The sequence below is a fragment of the Mandrillus leucophaeus genome, unplaced genomic scaffold (assembly GCF_000951045.1).
Source record: "Mandrillus leucophaeus isolate KB7577 unplaced genomic scaffold, Mleu.le_1.0 Scaffold1395, whole genome shotgun sequence".
NCBI classification, from domain to species: Eukaryota; Metazoa; Chordata; class Mammalia; order Primates; family Cercopithecidae; genus Mandrillus; species Mandrillus leucophaeus.
In genome coordinates, this window is record NW_012101360.1 from 59,578 (window position 1) to 78,129 (window position 18,552).

The 18,552-nt window shown below is 43.6% G+C and overlaps 1 protein-coding gene across 1 annotated transcript in view; it reads right to left on the bottom strand.

The window, feature by feature from the left end:
• The window catches only part of PTPN9 (protein tyrosine phosphatase, non-receptor type 9), a 135,179-nt gene that overhangs the window by 54,998 nt on the left and 61,629 nt on the right, over window positions 1-18,552 (bottom strand). The window contains exons 4-6 of the mRNA XM_011973707.1: window positions 4,949-5,092; window positions 2,291-2,380; window positions 1,391-1,515 (exon numbers count right to left, since the gene is read on the bottom strand). Of these exons, the coding sequence (XP_011829097.1) occupies window positions 1,391-1,515; window positions 2,291-2,380; window positions 4,949-5,092 (359 nt within the window). The remainder of the gene's footprint in view (window positions 1-1,390; window positions 1,516-2,290; window positions 2,381-4,948; window positions 5,093-18,552) is intronic.

The window sequence follows — 18,552 nt, forward strand, 5'->3', positions numbered from 1 at the left end:
AAAAAAGAAGACAGTTCTGTTTTTCATGCTTAGACCCTCCGTACTAAGGAATACTAAGAGAAGGTAAAGCCCTAAGTAAGATGTGGTTACAAAACATGTCCATTTCTTCTTGGTGTTGACTCTGAGCCTTTGTCCCTTGCTTCTACTGCCTCACAAACATCTGGTGTGGATATGGTTGATGGCTTCCTCCTTGGAGGCCCTTCTGCTTTTAGAGAGCTCTCTATCTCTGTTAATTCCAATTGCTCTAAGTTCAGACTTCCCCAGGATTTCCTTAAGTTTCTTTAACTTGAGCACTCTCTTTTCTTAATTACACATTGCTTAAAGGAACTTCCTTGCTCCTTTAAGAACCTGGGTTCTGAGTTATTTTGTCTCTGTATCTTCTGCTGGGCTGCCCTATATCCCAGAAGACTTCTAGATGGAACTGTAGCACTGGTTGATAGAAAAGTATATGCTGTTTACCAATCCATTTTTTTTCTTTTTTTTTTTTGAGACGAAATCTCGCTCTGTCGCCCAGGCTGGAGTGCAGTGGCATGATCTTGGCTCACTGCAAGCCCCGCCTCCCAGGTTCATGTCATTCTCCTGCCTCAAGCAATCCGCCCACTTCAGCCTCCCAAAGTGCTGGGATTACAGGTGTGAGCCACTGCACCCAGCTCTCCCCTGAATGTTGAGTCTCAAAATCCTCTGAACTAAATGGCATTATTCCTGTTATGCAGACAAAGAAACTGAGGCCCTAGAGGGTTCTGATATGAGCAAAAAGAACCAGCACAGGTCACCTCCCCTTCATTCTCTTCCAATAAGTAGTTTTCCATACACTGAAGATTGCCAATAATTGACTTTCTCAGCTTCTGTTTTCCTGACATAGAGCCAAGGTGGTAAAGAGAACACCCACCGGCCAGGCGCGGTGGCTCACGCCTATAATCCCAGCACTTTGGGAGACCGAGGCGGGCAGATCACGAGGTCAGCAGATCGAGACTACGTTGAAACCCCATCTCTACTAAAAATAAAAAAAATTAGCCAGGCGCGGTGGCAGGTGCCTGTAGTCCCAGCTACTCGGGAGACTGAGGCAGGAGAATGGCGTGAACCTGGGAGGCAGAGCTTGCAGTGAGCTGAGATCACACCACTGCACTCCAGCCTGGGTGACAGAGCAAGACTCCGTCTCAAAATAAAAATAAAAATAAAAATAAAATAAAATAAAAAAAAGAACACCCACCATCTTGATAATGCCTGCAAACATGCCGCATCCTGAAGGACAGGGACTGTTTTCTATTCATAGCATTGCCCAGGGCACATCCTAGGAGAATGGTGAAGGCACTGCTGAATTTAATCAAGTAAAAAACTGTCACTTTCCTACCTGCATGTAGAATACCTAAAAAATAGTCTCAGTGCTTACCTATCCACAGCTCTGTCTAGCAAGTAAAACAGAGCCTGAAGTACCACATGTTGGACTGACTTGTGGGGGTTATGCAACCTGGCAGTAAAGAGGGCAATGGAGGCTCCTGTTGGGTCCCGAACATTCTAAAGCAAATAAAACAAGAAACATTTTAAAAAATCAAATAGAAAATCACAGCAATTACTAAGACATACACTGGATAAGGGTTTGATACATGTAGAAAACAGATGTTAAGAATAATTCCCTGACTTCACCAATTGCTCCCCAAAGGGAAGAATGTTAATATCATCCCTTGCCTGATTCTCTCAGGACTCCCTGGACCATATTTCTGTGACAAGAAAAAAAAAACACACATTCTCTTTGCTCTTCAACTGCAGACAGATCAAAGGATGGCTCTGCACCGGCTTCCTAGCTAACTTCCCTGGCAGAATGGCAAAAGAAACAAGCAGCAGCAGAGAACCAGGGAACAGGATCATGATTTCCACCCTCTGCCTTAAAAGTGCCATTGTATGTTTACTTGAAAGGCTGAGGTCTCAACTAAGTGGAGAGCTTGTGTTAAGTATGGAAGCATGGGTGTCTGACACATTGCATACCTACCCCAAAGACCATGATTAACCTTAATGGACCAACTGAAGAAACTTTTCTAAGTCTACTGTACAACTGATTTTCCATAATTTAATTATTCAATTATCATTCATAACTGTAATTACTAGAAACTATTAGTAATTCAGTTGTTACTAAAATAATTTTATACCAAACTGCATGGCTGTTTCACATCTGCTCCTAACTGTGGAGACTCTCTAGATTCAGGATAAGGTATATAGGAACAAAGTCCAAACAGGACACCAGTTAAAAAAGGAAGTAATAAGGCCCTACGAGATAGGGTCCCTAAACACTCACTAAGATGGTGAATTTTCCACTGAGGATCTCAGAACGAAGAGGTTCCTCATGAGGTTTCAGCTTCACAATGCCTTCCTTCCTTCGCGTTTCCTAAAAAGGAAGCATTCCAAAATGTATTAATATGAAAATACTGTATATTCAGGACAGTGCCATGTAACCACCAAATCTCAGAGATAAGGTGGTTATCAGTGAATGAATGAATTATAAATTTTATAACTAAATAAATTTCATAACTAACTCTACTTCATTTAGTTGAACTAGAATTCAACTAAATGGGCTGGGTGCGGTGGTTCACGCCTGTAATCCCACCACTTTGGGAGGCTGAGGCAGGCAGGTCACCTGAGGTCAGGAGTTCCAGACCAGCCTGGCCAACATGGTGAAACCTTGTCTCGGCTATTAGCCTGGCATGGTGGTGCGTGCCCATAATCTCAGCTACTCAGGAGGCTGAGGCAGGAGAATCACTTGAACCCAGAAGGTGGAGGCTGCAGTGAGCCAAGATAGCACCACTGCAACTCCAGTCTGGGCAACAGAATGAGACTCTGTCTCAAAAAAAAAAACAAAAAACAAAAAGAATTCAGCTAAATGAATAATGAAGTCAACTAAATGGATTATGAATTTCTTTGTAACCTGCCTCCAAGCCAGCCAAGCATTTTCAGAATTCCTGTCCAAATCTACTTTATCAGCCCCTCAGGTAGGGTATTTTTCTCTGACTCAGTAAGAATCCTAATCCTAACCCTGAAGAGTAACCAGTATGTTACATTCAGGTGCAGGATCAAGGTTCTTAAACATGCAGCAGCACTGACATGGTACCAGGACACTAAAATATGGACCTGAAAAATGTCTGGACGCATACATCCTCACACATTTTCTAGGTTTAGGCCTCTCCTATGTTTAAATAGGAGTCTTCTCTCCACCTGATATTGTCTCCAACAGCAGCTATGACGACTTCATTTTCCTCACTCTGATGACCAGATTCTTCTTTTTTTTTTTTTCAATCAAGACCGAGTCTCACACTGTCGCCGAGGCTGGAGTGCAGTGGCATGGTCTTGGCTCACCGCAACCTCTGCATCCAAGATACTCTCTTGCCTCAGCCTCCTGAGTAGCTGGGATTACAGGCACATGCCACCATGCCTGGCTAATTTTTGTACAGACGGGGTTTTGCCATGTTGCCCAGGCTGGTCTCGAACTCCGGGGCTGAAGTGATCTACCTGCCTCGGCCTCCCAAAGTGCTGGGATTACAGGTGTGAGCTACCGCACCCTGCCTCTTCAGTCCTCCTCTTAAATGACAAGGTTGACCACTTACATTTCCTTTCTCCAGAGACATTCTCTACCTTTACATATCGATAACAAAAAAAATATTATCTTGGTTTGTCCTATTTCATCAACTGCTTGTTTTTAAACCTCTTAGGCTGGGGACGGTGACTCACGCCTGTAATCCCAGTACTTTGGGAGGCTGAGGTGGGCAGATCACTTGAGCTCCCTCCCTTCCTCCCTCCCTCCCTTTCTTCACAGAGTCTCACTCTGTTGCCCAGGTTGGAATGCAATAGTGTGATCTCGGCTCACTGCAACCTCCACTTCTTTGGTTCAAGTGATTCTCCTTCCTCAGCCTCCTGAGTAGCTGGAAATGTGGGTGCCACTACACCCAGCTAATTTTTGTAGTTTTAGTAGAGATACGGTTTTGCCATTTTGGTCAGGTTGGTCTCAAACCCCTGACCTCAAGTGATCCACCTGCCTTGGCCTCCCAAAGTGCTGGGATTAAAGGCATGAGCCACTGCACCCAGCCCTAGTCTCTCTTTCTAAATAGTAATCTCTGCCCCTGGAACACAGTAAGTATAAAATAAGTATCTGTTGAGTAAATGAATAAATATTGAATGAGTTGGTCCACAACATAGATGTAACCGAACTTCAGTTCAGCTAATCCTAGTGCTTGTTATCCCAGTTGTTTTTTTAGGGAGATTTTGTATTTCTTTAGAAGGATTCTGACCCCAAAGTAACATGCTGTATAGTGTTTTATCAAAGACACTACAAACTGAGAAAGCAAACAGAAGCACAAAACCAAAGTGTGTGCCCCCTCAAAAAACAAAAATCAGAACAAAGTAAAATCCAGATGCCGCTACATTTGCATAAAGATGCTTAAGATAATGGACCTAGCTAATATGCAGTTGCTCTTCTTTTCCAGGGTTAAAACTTCCCTTCCTAAAAAAAATAAAAATAAAAAAATAAATAAAAAACAACTTCCCTTCCTAAACTGCCCACTAAGCTCAGCATTCATCTGAATGGCAAGTTTCTAAAAGCCCTAGACATCCTAAAAACCAACAGATTTTCATGTGGCCAGAGTCCAGTGAAAAGAGCTAGGATTAAAATTCTAGGAAGGGTGAACCCCTGTCCTGCCACCAGGATGCTGTCAGGCTACTTCCTCCATCTCAATCATTAGATGTGGCATCCTGGTGTACAATCAAAACTTAGATACAAAAGTAGTGACTTCCAGCAGCTGCCTTGCCCAGCTTCAGCTCTCACAAAGGCTCCTAGATATGGATTCATTTTTTATGGGAGTGGGGAGGAACACTTAGAGAACCGATGTGTGTCTCGAGCATGATAGGGACAACAGCAACACTTAGCCCAACTGCCACAGGTCTAGTCCACCCCTGAGCAACATACTCTGTAGGAGTGGAACAATTCTATGGCACGGAGCACATCAAACTTCCTTGCCATGAGGAACTTGACAGCCACATTCCAAGACAGCGGGGAAACATTGTACTGAACTGTCCACTTGTTAATCTCTTCGAGAAACTGCTTGGTAGCCTGTTTGACAAAGAAAGAAAGAATAATTAGTAAGAAGAGAATATATTTATGGAGTCAAAAAACAAACAAGTAAAAACTATCATCCCTTCCCCAAGCAAGTCTGAACCAGTTTGCTACAGGGAGCAGGGAAAGACAAACAAAAAGGTAAAAACAGGTCTGAAACTGAAATAGTTAAAATTTGTATAATTCAGTGAAGCCAGAAGCCAGATCTAGGTTCAGAGAACAGGACTTAGCACAGGTATGCATGAAAAAATGAGAGGGGAGAAGAGCTATCCTGAATGAAATGCAAATTACTGGTCCCAAAGCAAAAAAAAAAAAAAGCTGGGAGGCCACATTTTGGGAGGTGGAAGCAGGAGGATCACTTGAGGTCAGGAGTTCAAGACCAGCCTGACCAACATGGTGAAACTCCATCTCTACTAAAAACACAAAACTAGCCAGACGTGGTGGTGCACGCCTGTAGTCTCAGCTACTTGGGAGGCTGAGGTAGGAGAACTGCTTAAACCCAAGAGGCAGAGGTTGCAGTGAGCTGAGATCACACCATTGTACTCCAGCCTGGGCAACAAGAGCAAAACTGTCTCAAAAAAAAAAAAAAGAAAAAGAAAAAAAAAAGAAAAGTGGCCAGGCCTTCCAAAGGATTATTGCCTAATACACAGTGTAGTATAGCAGTCTCAGCTGCTGCTTTGGTCCCACAAGCCAATTGGACACAGCAAAAGAATCAGAAAATGGTTTTGGCTTTGGAATTTGAAACCAATAAAACTATTAAGAAGAATTTAACAAATCAAAAGAGCAGCTATTCTTTGTGCTGACTGACCCCACTGCACCTTTTCATGCTTTACATGGCAACCCCAAAACTGGATACTAGTATCCACAGTCAGTAATAGCCCCTCTGGATAGTGGTTTTGGAAAGGGGAGGAAATTTTTCATTTTTACTGTCTGAGCCAGGCTGGCAAGATGCCTGCTTCCAGAACTGTTTCTATCTCTCAACTAATTCATGTTCATTTATGTACTCTCACCCTATTTCTCCTTACATTATAACCAATTTCCTTTTTAGACAAACTACTTTTCTCTTTCTTCATTTTAGAATGATTTAAATTGGGATTTTTATTTTTTTCTTTTTGTGAGACAGGGTCTCACTCTGTGACCCAGGCTGGAATGTAGTGGCACAATCTTGGCTCACTGCAGCTTCAACCTCCTGGGCTCAAACAATCCTCCTGCCTCAGCCTCTCGAGTAGCTGGGACTATAGCCATTGCATGTGTCACCATACCCAGTAATTTCTTTGTTATTTTTAGTAGAGACAAGGTCTCACTACATAGCCCAGGATTGGTCTCAAACTCTGGGGCTCAAGAGATCCTCTCACTATCCCTCTCAAAGTGCTGGGATTACAGACATGAGCTGCTGCCCTCAGCAATTTTTTTTTTTTTTTTTTTTTTTTTTTGAGACAATGTCTCACTCTGTCACCCAGCAGACTGGAGTGCAGTGGCACAATCACTGCTCATTGCAGCCTTAAACTCCTGGGCTCAAGGGATCCTCCTGTCTCCGCCTTCTGAGTAGCTGTGACTACAGGTGCATACCACCACACCTGGGTAATTTTTTTGACTTTTTTGTAGAGACAAGGACTCCCTTTGTTGGCCAGGCTGGTCTTGAACTCCAGTGCTCAAGTGATCATTCCATCTTGCGTTCCCAAAGTGCTGGGATTGCAGCTGTGAGCTAAATTGGGATCTTTTTTTTCCCTTTTTTTTAGACAGTCTTGCTCTGTCGCCCAGGCTGGAGTGCAGTGGCGCGATCTTGGCTCACTGCAACATCTGCCTCCTGGGTTCAAGTGATTCTTCTGCCTCAGCCTCCTAAGTAGCTGGGACTACAGGCGCACACCACCACGCCCAGCTAACTTTTGTATTTTCAGTAGAGACAAGGTTTCACCATATTGGCCAGGCTGGTCTCCAACTCCTCACCTCATGATCCGTCCACCTCAGCCTCCCAAAGTGCTGGGATTACAGGTGTGAGCCACCATGCCCAGTCAGGAATAATTTTTTTGTAGGCATTCTACACTACTAAAAGCTTCATGCACAGCTATTCTGTCCCTTCCATCCAGAAACTTTTCTCAGCTGTTTGTCTACAATATGATGAATCTGATGAGAATTCTGAATTTTAACCATACTTCTATTCCCAATCAACCCACAGTTATGAGTTATTTATTCATATTTAATAAGCACCTGTTATTTGTGTTTTTTGGGGGTTTTTTTTGTTTGTTTTTTGAGATAGAGTGTCACTCTATCTCCCAGGCTGTATGTAGTGCAGTTGCCCGAGCTCAGCTCACCACAACCTCTGCCTCCCAGGTTCGAGCAATTCTCCTGCCTCAGCCTTCCGAGTACTACGCCCAGCTAATTTTTTGTATTTTTAGTAAATATGGGGTTTCACCATATTAGCCAGGCTGTTCGCGAACTCCTGACCTTGTGATCCGCCCGCCATGGCCTCCCAAAGTGCTAGGATTACAGGTGTGAGCCACCATGCCTGGCCATAAGCACCTGTTATTTGTTAAGCTAATACTTACACTGAGAGGTATAAGGAATACAAAAATGAGGTTTGCTTCAAAAGGTATAAAACTAGCTTACCATGTGACCATGGACAAGGTAATTCTGTCTTTGCTAATTTTTCAATTGAAAAATAAAGGGAGGGCTGGGCATGGTGGCTCACAACTATAATCCCAGCACTTTGGGATGCCAAGGTGGGTGTATCATTTGAGGTCAGGAATTCAAGACCAGCCTGGCCAACATGGTGAAACCCTGTCTCTACTCAAAATACAAAAATCAGCCAGGTATGGTGGCGCATGTCTGTAATCCCAGCTACTCGGGAGGATGAGGTAGGAAAATTGCTTGAACCCAGGATGTGGAGGTTACAGTAGCCAAGATCGTGCCATTGCACTCCAGCCTGGGTGACAGAGCGAGACTCTGTTTCAAAGAAAAAAAATGGCTGGGTGCGGTGGCTCATGCCTGTAATCCCAGCACTTTGGGAGGCTGAGGAGGGTGGATCACGAGGTCAGGAATTCGAGATCAGCCCGGCCAATATGGTGAAACCCTGTCTCTACTAAAAATACAAAACTTAGCTGGGCGTGGTGGCATGCGCCTGTACTCCCAGCTACTCAGGAGGCTGAGGCAGAAGAATCGCTTGAACTCAGGAGGCGGGGTTGTAGTGAGCCAAGATCGTGCCATTGCACTTCAGCCTGGGCGACACAGCGAGACTCCACCTCAAAAAAAAAAAAAAAAAAAAGAAAAAGAAAGGGAGGGCTGGGTGCGGTGGCTCACACCTGTAATCCTAGCACTTTGGGAGGCCAAGGCAGGAAGATCACTTGAGGCTAATTCTAGCCTGGCCAACACAGTGAGACCCTGTCTCTAGAAAAAAAAATTTTACTTATATATATATATATATAGATAGAAAAGAAAAATAAAGAGAAAAAGCATAATAGCAATGACCTACTTCGGAGTCTTGGCAACAAGTCCTACCTTGCAAATACAATCCAAATTGCTACACACTGGTTAAACAACTGGCAAACTAAAATCCCAGGAGAGTCAGCAATACCTCATAACAGAGCATCTGATTCATCCTCCAATTTCTAGGAAAGGACAAAAGTACTTGGGGAAAGTCTAAACGGCCTGAGGCTGCACCTGAGCTTTACAGCCTTACAATTAAGACAACATAGCTTAAACCATTGGAGAAGGAAAGCACCAGCAAAACCAATCAGGCAAAGCGCATGAAAAGAGCCAAGAAATAAAGGCCATGAAGAAAAGTTTTCAGAAGATCATTTTGGCCTGGAACCAGCTGAAGCCACGCCAGAGAAAATAGTTTGACTTGCCTCTGTGGAGTGAGTGGCCAGCATCAGAATGAGGAAAGATGGAAGGAAAAAGAAGTGAGCACAGAAAGATCCCAGAAATAAAACTCTAGCCAGTCAGTAAATTCCCCAGGAGACTTGGTACCTGTTTGTTTGTTTTTTTGAGACGGAGTCTCACTCTATTGCCCAGGCTGGAGTGCAGTGGCGCAATCTTGGCTCACTGCAAGCTCCGCCTCACCAGTTCATGCCATTCTCCTGCCTCACGAACTCCTGACCTCGTGATCCGCCCACCTCAGCCTCCCAAAGTGCTGGGATTACAGGTGTGAACCACCGCGCCGGGCTGAGACATGGTAACTGATTTTTAATTAACCTATTATATTTTAAATCCAGTTCTCTAGTGGGCCTCTCTGATGTTGCTTATAGAATAAAACACCAGAATAATAGAACATATTTTTCCTGCTACTTAGCTGGGTATACAATTTCTAATGAGAAATAATCAACAGATAAATCAATGTATAAGTAGAATCAGAAAATCTAAATGACCAAGAGGTGATATGAACTCATCACATATCCATCTGTTAAGATAACTTTTCATTTTTTGGCCGGGCACAGTGGCTCACGCCTGTAATCCTAGCACTTTGGGAGGCCAAGGCGAGCAGATCACGAGGTCAGGAGTTCGAGACCAGCCTGGCCAACATAGTGAAACCCTGCCTCTACTAAAAATACAAAAAATTAACAGGGTGTGGTGGCAGGTGCCTGTAATCCCAGCTACTTGGGAGGCTGAGGCAGGAGAATAGCTTGAACCTAGGAGGCGGAGGTTGCAGTGATCCAAGATTGTGCCACTGCACTCCAGCCTAGGAGACAGTATGAGACTGTCTCAAAAAAAAAAAGATCTTTTCATTTTTCATAAATAAACCATGTCCTAATAAGAGAAAGGCACACAGGTTTCACACACTTCCTTCAAAGTACATCTTGCCTTCCTTTTTATTAAGCTCAGTTACTCCAAGTTTCTTAGTGTTCTGTAGCTCCCAAGAGCTGTTGCCTTGAGCTGACCTCTGTCCCCCTGCTGGTCAGGATGTTATTCTTGGCCTTAAGCACAGGAACAGTTCCTCCTGGTTTGGTCTGACCAGGCCTTGCATGTAGAGAGTCCAGTGTACTGTAAACAGTGATGTGATATTTACAGATACAAATACACACGCATAGCACCCGCTCTGTTCAGCCTCAGATTACCCTCCTGCATACCCATCCCTCTGGTGGAAGAGATGAACCTCTAAAAGGAGTCAGAAAGAAGGGTCTCATCTTCAACAACCTTCCTTTAGACAGTTAATCAGATTTCTCCCTCTGTTTACACATGGGTTTAACATAACCACTGAGTACAAACTAATTTGTAGCCCTATTGGTTACCAGAAAAACAAGTCCCAGCAACTTTAATGAGCAACACACTCTTCAGAAGGGATAACTGAAATTCTCGAAATTAAAATTCAGTGTATTTCCTAGTGAAAGAAAGAATGGGTCAAAAGATGAGTCACAGCTTAGAAAATATTTTAAGTCCAGGACAGTGGTTTGAATCTATCTACGCTTATGAAACACAAGTTGTTAACACCTGGCAGCTAAGGAAGAGCTGGAGTTCAAACAGCTCTGGTCTTCCTTTGGGATAAGATCTGAATCGATAATATGGAGAAACTAACATTACCACTTACAACTCTCCTTAACCAGTTTTTCAGGTAAGAGTAAGATTTGTTTTGTTTTGCTTGAGACAGGGTGTTGCTCTATCACCAAGGATGGAGTGGAGCGATCATGGCTCACTGCAGCCTCAAACCTCCTGGGCTCAATTGATCCTCCTGCCTCAGTCTCCTGAGTAGCTGAGACTACACGCACGCGTCATCATGCCTGACTAATTTTTTCATTTTTTAGTAGAGACGGGGTTTCGCCATGTAGTCCAGGCCGATCTCAAATTCTTGGGCTCAAGCAATCCGCCTTCCTCAGCCTCCCAAAGTGCTAGAATTACAGGCATGAGCCACCATGCCTGCCTGGCCTCAAGGGTAAGATTTGTTCCTGCATAGTCAAAAAGCATACTATAATTACCTACTCCCATAATCATGTTTAAATAAATAAAAACAAGTTTCTTGACTATAGCCATGAAGATAAAGATACTGGAGAACCTGCTATAAAACAGCTGAGAAAGCTGTCAATTAAGCAGGGTACACACTGGACACAATTCACTAGTGTTCAAATAATGGTATCAGAGAGAATAAAACCAACAACATAGTCTCCATGTTACATCAAACTCTCAAGAGCAGCTATAATTTTGAGATGAGCTTTGGGTAAGGAACTAGTCACTCAAGAGGTCAAGAATAATGTGCTGGCACTCTCAGTTCCACAGGTAGTACCTTAAATCCTATAACCCAAGACAACCTAGGAGAGTGAAGAGCCAGACCGATAAGAAACCTGCTCCTGAAATAAAATAAAATAAAAAACTTTTGTCTCCTGAAATGTCAGTCAGCTAACCACAAAGGAGAAAGTTTAGTGTGGTTTTGGAGATTATAAAGTACCAATCCATCTTCTTATTCACTACTGTGTGTTATTTGGGCAAGTCATTTAACCTCTCTGAGCCTCAATTTCCTCACTTTGAATGAGAAACGGATGGAAGAGCACCCACTGCCATACCTAGCACTTGGTTGTCTCTGATTGGATGAATGTTCATTCTCTTTTTTTCTTTACTCTGGTCATTTCACACTAAAACTTCTTTCAACAGAGATAGAGTTTCTTAGAATCATATGACCTCTGTTGCTTCCCTTTAGCCTCTATCAATGCAATCTCTCTAATCCATTTTATAAAAAACCATACATTTAAACTAGAAATATGTGTTCAGGCCAGGAGTGGTGGCTCACATCTATAATCCCAGCACTTTGGAAGGCCAAGGTGGGAGGACTGCTTGAGCCCAGGAGTTAGAGACCAGCCTGGGCAACATGGTGAGACCCATCTCTACAAAAAAATTTTAAAATTAGCCATGCATGGTGGCACATGCCTGTGGTCCCAGCTACTCGGGGAGCTGAGGTGGGAGGATTGCTTGAGCCTAGGAGGCCAAGGCTGTAGAGCGCCAAGATCATACCACTGTACTCCAGCCTGGGTGACTGAGACTCTATCTCAAAAAAAAAAAAAAAAAAAACGGCCAGGTGCAGTGGTTCCCACCTATAATCCCCAGCACCTTGGGAGACCAAGGTAGGTGGATCACCTGAGGTCAGAAGTTTGAGACTAGCCTGGCCAACAGGGTGAAATCTCATCTCTACTAAAAATGCAAAAATTAACCAGGCATGCTGGCTTGCTCCTGTAATCCCAGCTACTCAGGAGGCTGATGCAGGAGAATTGCTTGAACCCAGGAGGCGGAGGTTGCAGTAAGCCAAGATCACGCCATTGTACTCCAGCCTGGGTGACAAGAAAGAAAGAAAAACAAAAGAAATAAGCATTCAACTGAAAACACTTTTTTAAAGGACCAATTCTTCCTCATTCAGGGCTCTGTGGCTATAAAGAAAAAGCTGAGGCCAGAAGTATTTAGACTTCAGTTCCCATCTTTTTGTCCCTACTTTCAGACTACTCTGGCAGCTCCAGAGATTAACACTGCCATCCTAGGCACAAGCTCCTTTTAACAGCGCAAACTAACTATGGAAAGGTCTCAATACAATAAAGAAGCAGGTGTTGATACAGGTGTTGTGCAGAACAAATACCATGAAAAAATGCAGTCAGTCATCCTGCAATGAAAACCGAAATAAGGAAAGTGATTCAATGTAAGACGCAATGTCTGGCTTTCTTTTTTTTTTTTTTGTTTTTGAGACGGAATCTTGCTCTGTCGCCCAAGCTGGAGAGCAGTGGCACAATCTCGGTTCACTACAAGCTCCGCCTCCCGGGTTCACACCATTCTCCTGCCTCAGCTTCCCAAGTAGCTGGGACTTCAGGCGCCTGCCACCATGCCCAGCTAATTTTTTTTGTATTTTTAGTAGAGACAGGGTTTCACCATGTTAGCCAGGATGGTCTCAATCTCCTGACCTTGTGATCCACCCGCATCAGACTTCCAAAGTGCTGAGATTACAGGCATGAGCCACCACACCCGGCCGCAATGTCTGGCTTTTACCAAATTTAAAGATACTTCTGTATTTCAACAAATATGCCATTTCTCCATTATTTCAGTGACGGATGCATTAATGAACTCCTTCCTCTCATGCCTCTCTCCTTCATTGTGAATTACTGCCTTTTTATATATATTGATACCGTCAGTCCACATTAATCTGCTGGGAGACAGACTCTGAGCAAAGACACTGGTTTGCTATAAGGCAGCAAGAGGTTTGATGAATTTCCAAACTAAAACTACAATTTTTCCATAAGCACTTTGTTAATGTACCAAAAAAGGAAACAAATCCAGTCCCTTTAATATTTACTGGTTTATCTCAAATATTTTCCACTTATCAGGAAAACATTGCCTTTTCTTAAAATGTGATTTTAAAAGAGATAATGCTTTCTTAAATAGGCTCTTACTGCATTTGGGAAAAGTTTTAAGTATATTTTCTAATTTTATCGTATTATAAAACAATGTAATAACAAAAATTTGCAAAAAAGTAAAAGGCCAGTCATAATCCCATCACCCTACACAAGTGTTTTCATGTTTTTAATGATCTAAAAATTGAATTCAGGCCCGGTGTGGTGGCTCACGCCTGTAATCCCAGCACTTTGGGAGGCCAAGGCGGGCGGATCACGAGGTCAGGAGATCGAGACCATTCTGGCTAGCACGGTGAAACCCTGTCTCTACTAAAAAATATAAAAAATTAGCTGGGCATGGTGGCGGGCGCCTGTAGTCCCAGCTGCTCAGGAGGCTGAGGTGAGAGAATGGCGTGAACTCGGGAGGCAGAGCTTGCAGTGAGCCAAGATCGCACCACTGCACTCTAGCCTGGGCGACAGAGTGAGGCTCTGTCTCAAAAAAAAAAAAAAAAAAATTGAATTCAATGGAAACATACTAATAAATACACAATTTTATAAGTATATATCACCACAAGCACCATACACTTTTAAAGAAAAACTTAGGGAAGGGGAGAAGAAAGGATTAGTCAAACATTCACAACAAGTATTTGCTGAGGGCCCATTCTGTGCTAATCCGTACAGTAGTTGTTGAGAAGACACAACATAGATCGCTCCTAGGCCTTTGGCTAAGATCAAGTGAGAAGACACACACAGAGACATATAGACCCTATTCCAAGCAGTTTACAATCCTTTAACTATGGAGACAGATGTATAAATAAGTCTTCACCATATAATGTAATAAGTTCTAGGAAGGCTCTATGAACAGAATGCTATGGGATTCAAACTTTCTCTACGGATATAAAAAAATTTTTTTAGGAGTGCCTTGAAGAATGAGTAGGAATTTGTCAGGCAGAGAAAAGTATTCTAGTCAGAGAAAACAAAATGTTTCAAATCAGGGTCATAAAAGAACAGGGCTTATTGGGGATATCACATAGCTAGTGTGTCCAATGTGTATGAGGGAGAACAGTGGGAGATGTGTGAACAGGGGGACTGAACCAGACCGGGAAGGAGCTTGTATGCTACACGTCAAATTCCAGATGTGGTCCTATAAACATAAAAGATTCAATAGAGATCTTTAAGCAAAGGGATGAGATGATGAGTTTGGTTCCCCTCTCCCACCTCAAAAAATAACTATAAGCAGTGGGAAAGTCAGACTGAAAGGAAAAAAAATCTAGCAACAGGGAGGTAAGTTCCCTGAAGACAGGGATCATATCTATTTTATTCACCTAGTTCCTAGTATTGTGCCTGCCACAAAGCACTTACTTAATAAATACCTACGATAAATGAATTAATTAATTATTGAAGTCTCAAGAATATTAACATTTAGAGGGCAGACAGAAGATGAAGAACAAAGGAACTTTTAAATTTTCCTTTTAGAAATACTAGTGATTGCAGGCTGGGCGCGGTGGCTCACACCTGTAATCCCAGAACTTTGGGAGGCCAAGGCAGGCGGATCACCTGAGGTCAGAAGTTCGAGACCAGCCTGACCAACAATGTAAAACCCCATCTCTACTAAAAATACAAAAATTAGCCAGACGTGGTGGTGGACGCCTGTAATCCTAACTACTCAGGAGGCTGAGGCAGGAGAATCGCTTGAACCCGGGAGGCAGAGGTTGCAGTGAGCCGAGATCGCGCCATTGCACTCCAGCCTGGGCGACACAGTGAGACTCTGTCTCAAAAAAAAAAAAAAAAAAAAAAAAAAAAACTAGTGATTGCTGAAAATCAAAGAAATGGAGATTTAAACACAAACAAGAGGAATTGTCAAATATCTTCCTTAAAAAAAAATAGGCCAGGCTCAGTGGCTCACGCCTGTAATCCCAGCACTTTGGGAGGCCGGGGCGGGCAGGCCATGAGGTTAAGAGATCAAGACCATCCTGGCCAACATGGTGAAACTCAGCCTTTACTAAAAATACAAAAAACTTAGCTGGGCGTGGTGATGCGCACCTGTAGTCCCAGCTACTCGGGAGGCTGAGGCAAGAGGATCACTTGAACCCGGGAGGCGGAAGTTGCAGTGAGACGAGATGGTGCCACTGCACTCTAGCTGGGTGACAGAGCGAGACTCTGTCTCAAAAAAAAAAAAACTTGCCGGGCACAGTGGCTCATCATGCCTGTAATCACAGCACTTTGGGAGGCCGAGGTGGGCAGATCACGAGGTCAGGAGATTGAGACCATCCTGGCTAACACGGTGAAACCCTATCTCTACTAAAAATACAAAAAATAAGCCGTGCGTAGTGGTGGGTGCTTGTAGTCCCAGCTACTCAGGAGGCTGAGGCAGAAGAATGGCGTGAACCCAGGAGGAGCTGAGATCGCGCCACTGCACTCAGCCTGGGCGACAGAGCAAGACCCCGTCTCTACTAAAAATACAAAAATTAGCCAGGCGTGGTGGTGGGCACCTGTAATCCCAGCTACTCAGGAGGCTGAGGCAGGAGAATCACTTGAACCCGAGAGGCAAAGGTTGCAGTGAGCTGAGATCGTGTCACTGCACTTCAGCCTGGGAAAAAGAGCGAGACTTTGTCTCAAAAAACAAAAACAAAAACAAAAACAAAACAAAACAAAACCAAAAAACTTCACAGTAAAGATAGCTCTCACATTATAGGCTTCTCCAAGGAATGTAAAGACTTGGCTTAACATCAGGAGATCAAAGCAATTTTTATGTTAACAGGAAAAGAAAAAAAGTATATAACCTTCTCAACAGATGCTGAAAATGCACTGCATAAAATCCATCACACATAAGCCCCATAATTTTTTTGTATTAAAGATGGGAAGGCCAGCAGGTCTGCTATTACCACCATTATGCAACACTGCACTGAAGGTCATGCCTAACACAGCCAAAAGATGCGTAACAACCTGATGCATAAAGACAGGAATTTTAGGACAGGTGCGCTGGCTCCAATCTATAATCCCAGCACTCTGGGAGGCCACGGTGGTTGGACTGCTTGAGCCAGGAGTTCAAGACCAGCCTAAACAACATGACAAAACCCGTCTCTACAAAAAATACAAAAATTTGCCCAGCATGATGGCACACGCCTATAGTCCCACAAGTGGGAGGACCACTTAAGCCCGGGAGGCAGAGGCTGCAGTGAGCTGAGACTGCACCACTGCATGGCACCCCAGCCTGGGTGACACAGCCAGACTCTGTCTCAAAAAAAAAAACCCAAAAAAACAAAAGGAATGTTAAGGAAGAGAATAAAATTCAGAAACCATACGGTGTATATCTAAGTATATAGTATATGAAACAAATAATATGACAATTAGTAAGCAAAAAGTATAGGAATTTATATATGCATATAAGTATTTGTAGGATACACAAAAAACTGGTAATAATGGTCACCTCTGGGGAGAAAAAATGAACTGAGGCTGGGTGCAATGCTTCACACCTGTAACCCCAACACTTTGGGAGGCTAAGGCAGGAGGATCACTTAAGTCCAGGAGTTCCAGACCAGCCTAGGCAACAAAGCAACACCCTGTCTCTATAAAAAAATTAAAAAATAAAAAAAGAAAGAAAAGAAAAGAGGAAGGAAGGAAGGAAGGACGGACGGACGGACAGACTGGGAAACAGCATGGGAAGATAAACTATAAGCAACCCTTAAAATTTGTTTTTTTGGCCGGGCGCGGTGGCTCACGCCTGTACTCTCAGGGGTTTCACCATCTTGGCCAGGATGGTCTTGATCTCTTGATATCATAATCCGCCTGCCTTGGATTATAGGCGTGAGCCACCATGCCTGGCCAGTGATTTATCTTTAGTAAACAAATTACCATTTACTATCTTCTCTCTGAAGGAAGCTGGTATTTAGAAGATTTTTTTTTTTTTTTTTTGAGATGGAGTCTGGCACTGCCGCCCAGGCTGGAGTGCAATGGCGCAATCTTGCTCACTGCAACCTCCGCCTCCCAAGTTCAAGTGATTCTCCTGCCTCAGCCTCCCGAGTAGCTGGGATTACAAGCGTATCTGGCTACTTTTTGTATGTGTTTTTAGTAGAGACGAGGTTTCACTACTTTGACCAGACTGGTCTCGAACTCCTGACCTCGTGATTTGCCCGCCTTGGCCTCCCAAAGTGCTGCAATTACAGGCGTGAGCCACCGCACCCGGCCTAGTACAGAATATTTAATTGGAGGACCACGAAGACAGAAATGTTCACCCATTTGAATATGTGAACTTTTTTTTGTTTTTTGAGACGGAATCTCCCTCTGTTACCCAGGCTGGAGTGCAGTGGTGCGATCTCAGCTCACTGCAACCTTGGCCTCCCAGGTTCAAGTGATTCTTCTGCCCCAGACTCCCGAGTAGCTGGGATTACAGGTGCGCACCACCACACTAGGCTTACTTTTGTATTTTTAGTGGAGACGGGGTTTCACCATGTTGGCCGGGCTGGTCTCGAACTCCTGGCCTCAAGTAATCCGCCTCAAGCAACTCCCCTGGCCTCCCAAAGTGCTGCAATTATAGGCGTGAGCCACCACTCCTGGCCTGAATTTGTGAACTTCTAAATTATATGTCACGTTTTATTTATTAGCAAGTGTGGAATATAGAATTTCTTATGGCTAAGACCTGTAAAGGTATCATTAAAAAATTTAAAGACATAGAATACCCCACAGTTTCTCTACCTTTTTGAAGGAAAGCATCAGAAATAAAAAAAGTGAAACTGACTTTTAGAAAAGTTTAGTCCATAGAGATACAGCAAGTAAATAGGCACAATAAAAGAAAGGGGAGTAGAGTCAACTAAGTTTGAGTGCACTGTAAATAGTTTTTAAAAAAATAAGGTGTGACGGGCACGTTGGTTTACGCCTGTAATCCCAGCACTTTGGGAAGCCAAGGCAGGTGGATCTCAAGAGTTCGAGACCAGCCTGGCCAACATGGCAAAACTCTGTCTCTACTAAAAATACAAAAATTAGCTGGACGTGGTGGCACATGCCTGTAATCCCACACTCAGGAGGCTGAAGCAGGAGAATCACTTGAACCCAGGAGGTGGAGGTTGCAGTGAGCTGAGATCGCACCAGCCTGGGTGACAGAGCACGACTCTGTCAAAAAAAGAAAGAGAGAGAGAGAGAGAGGAAGGAGGGAGGGGGGGAGGGAGG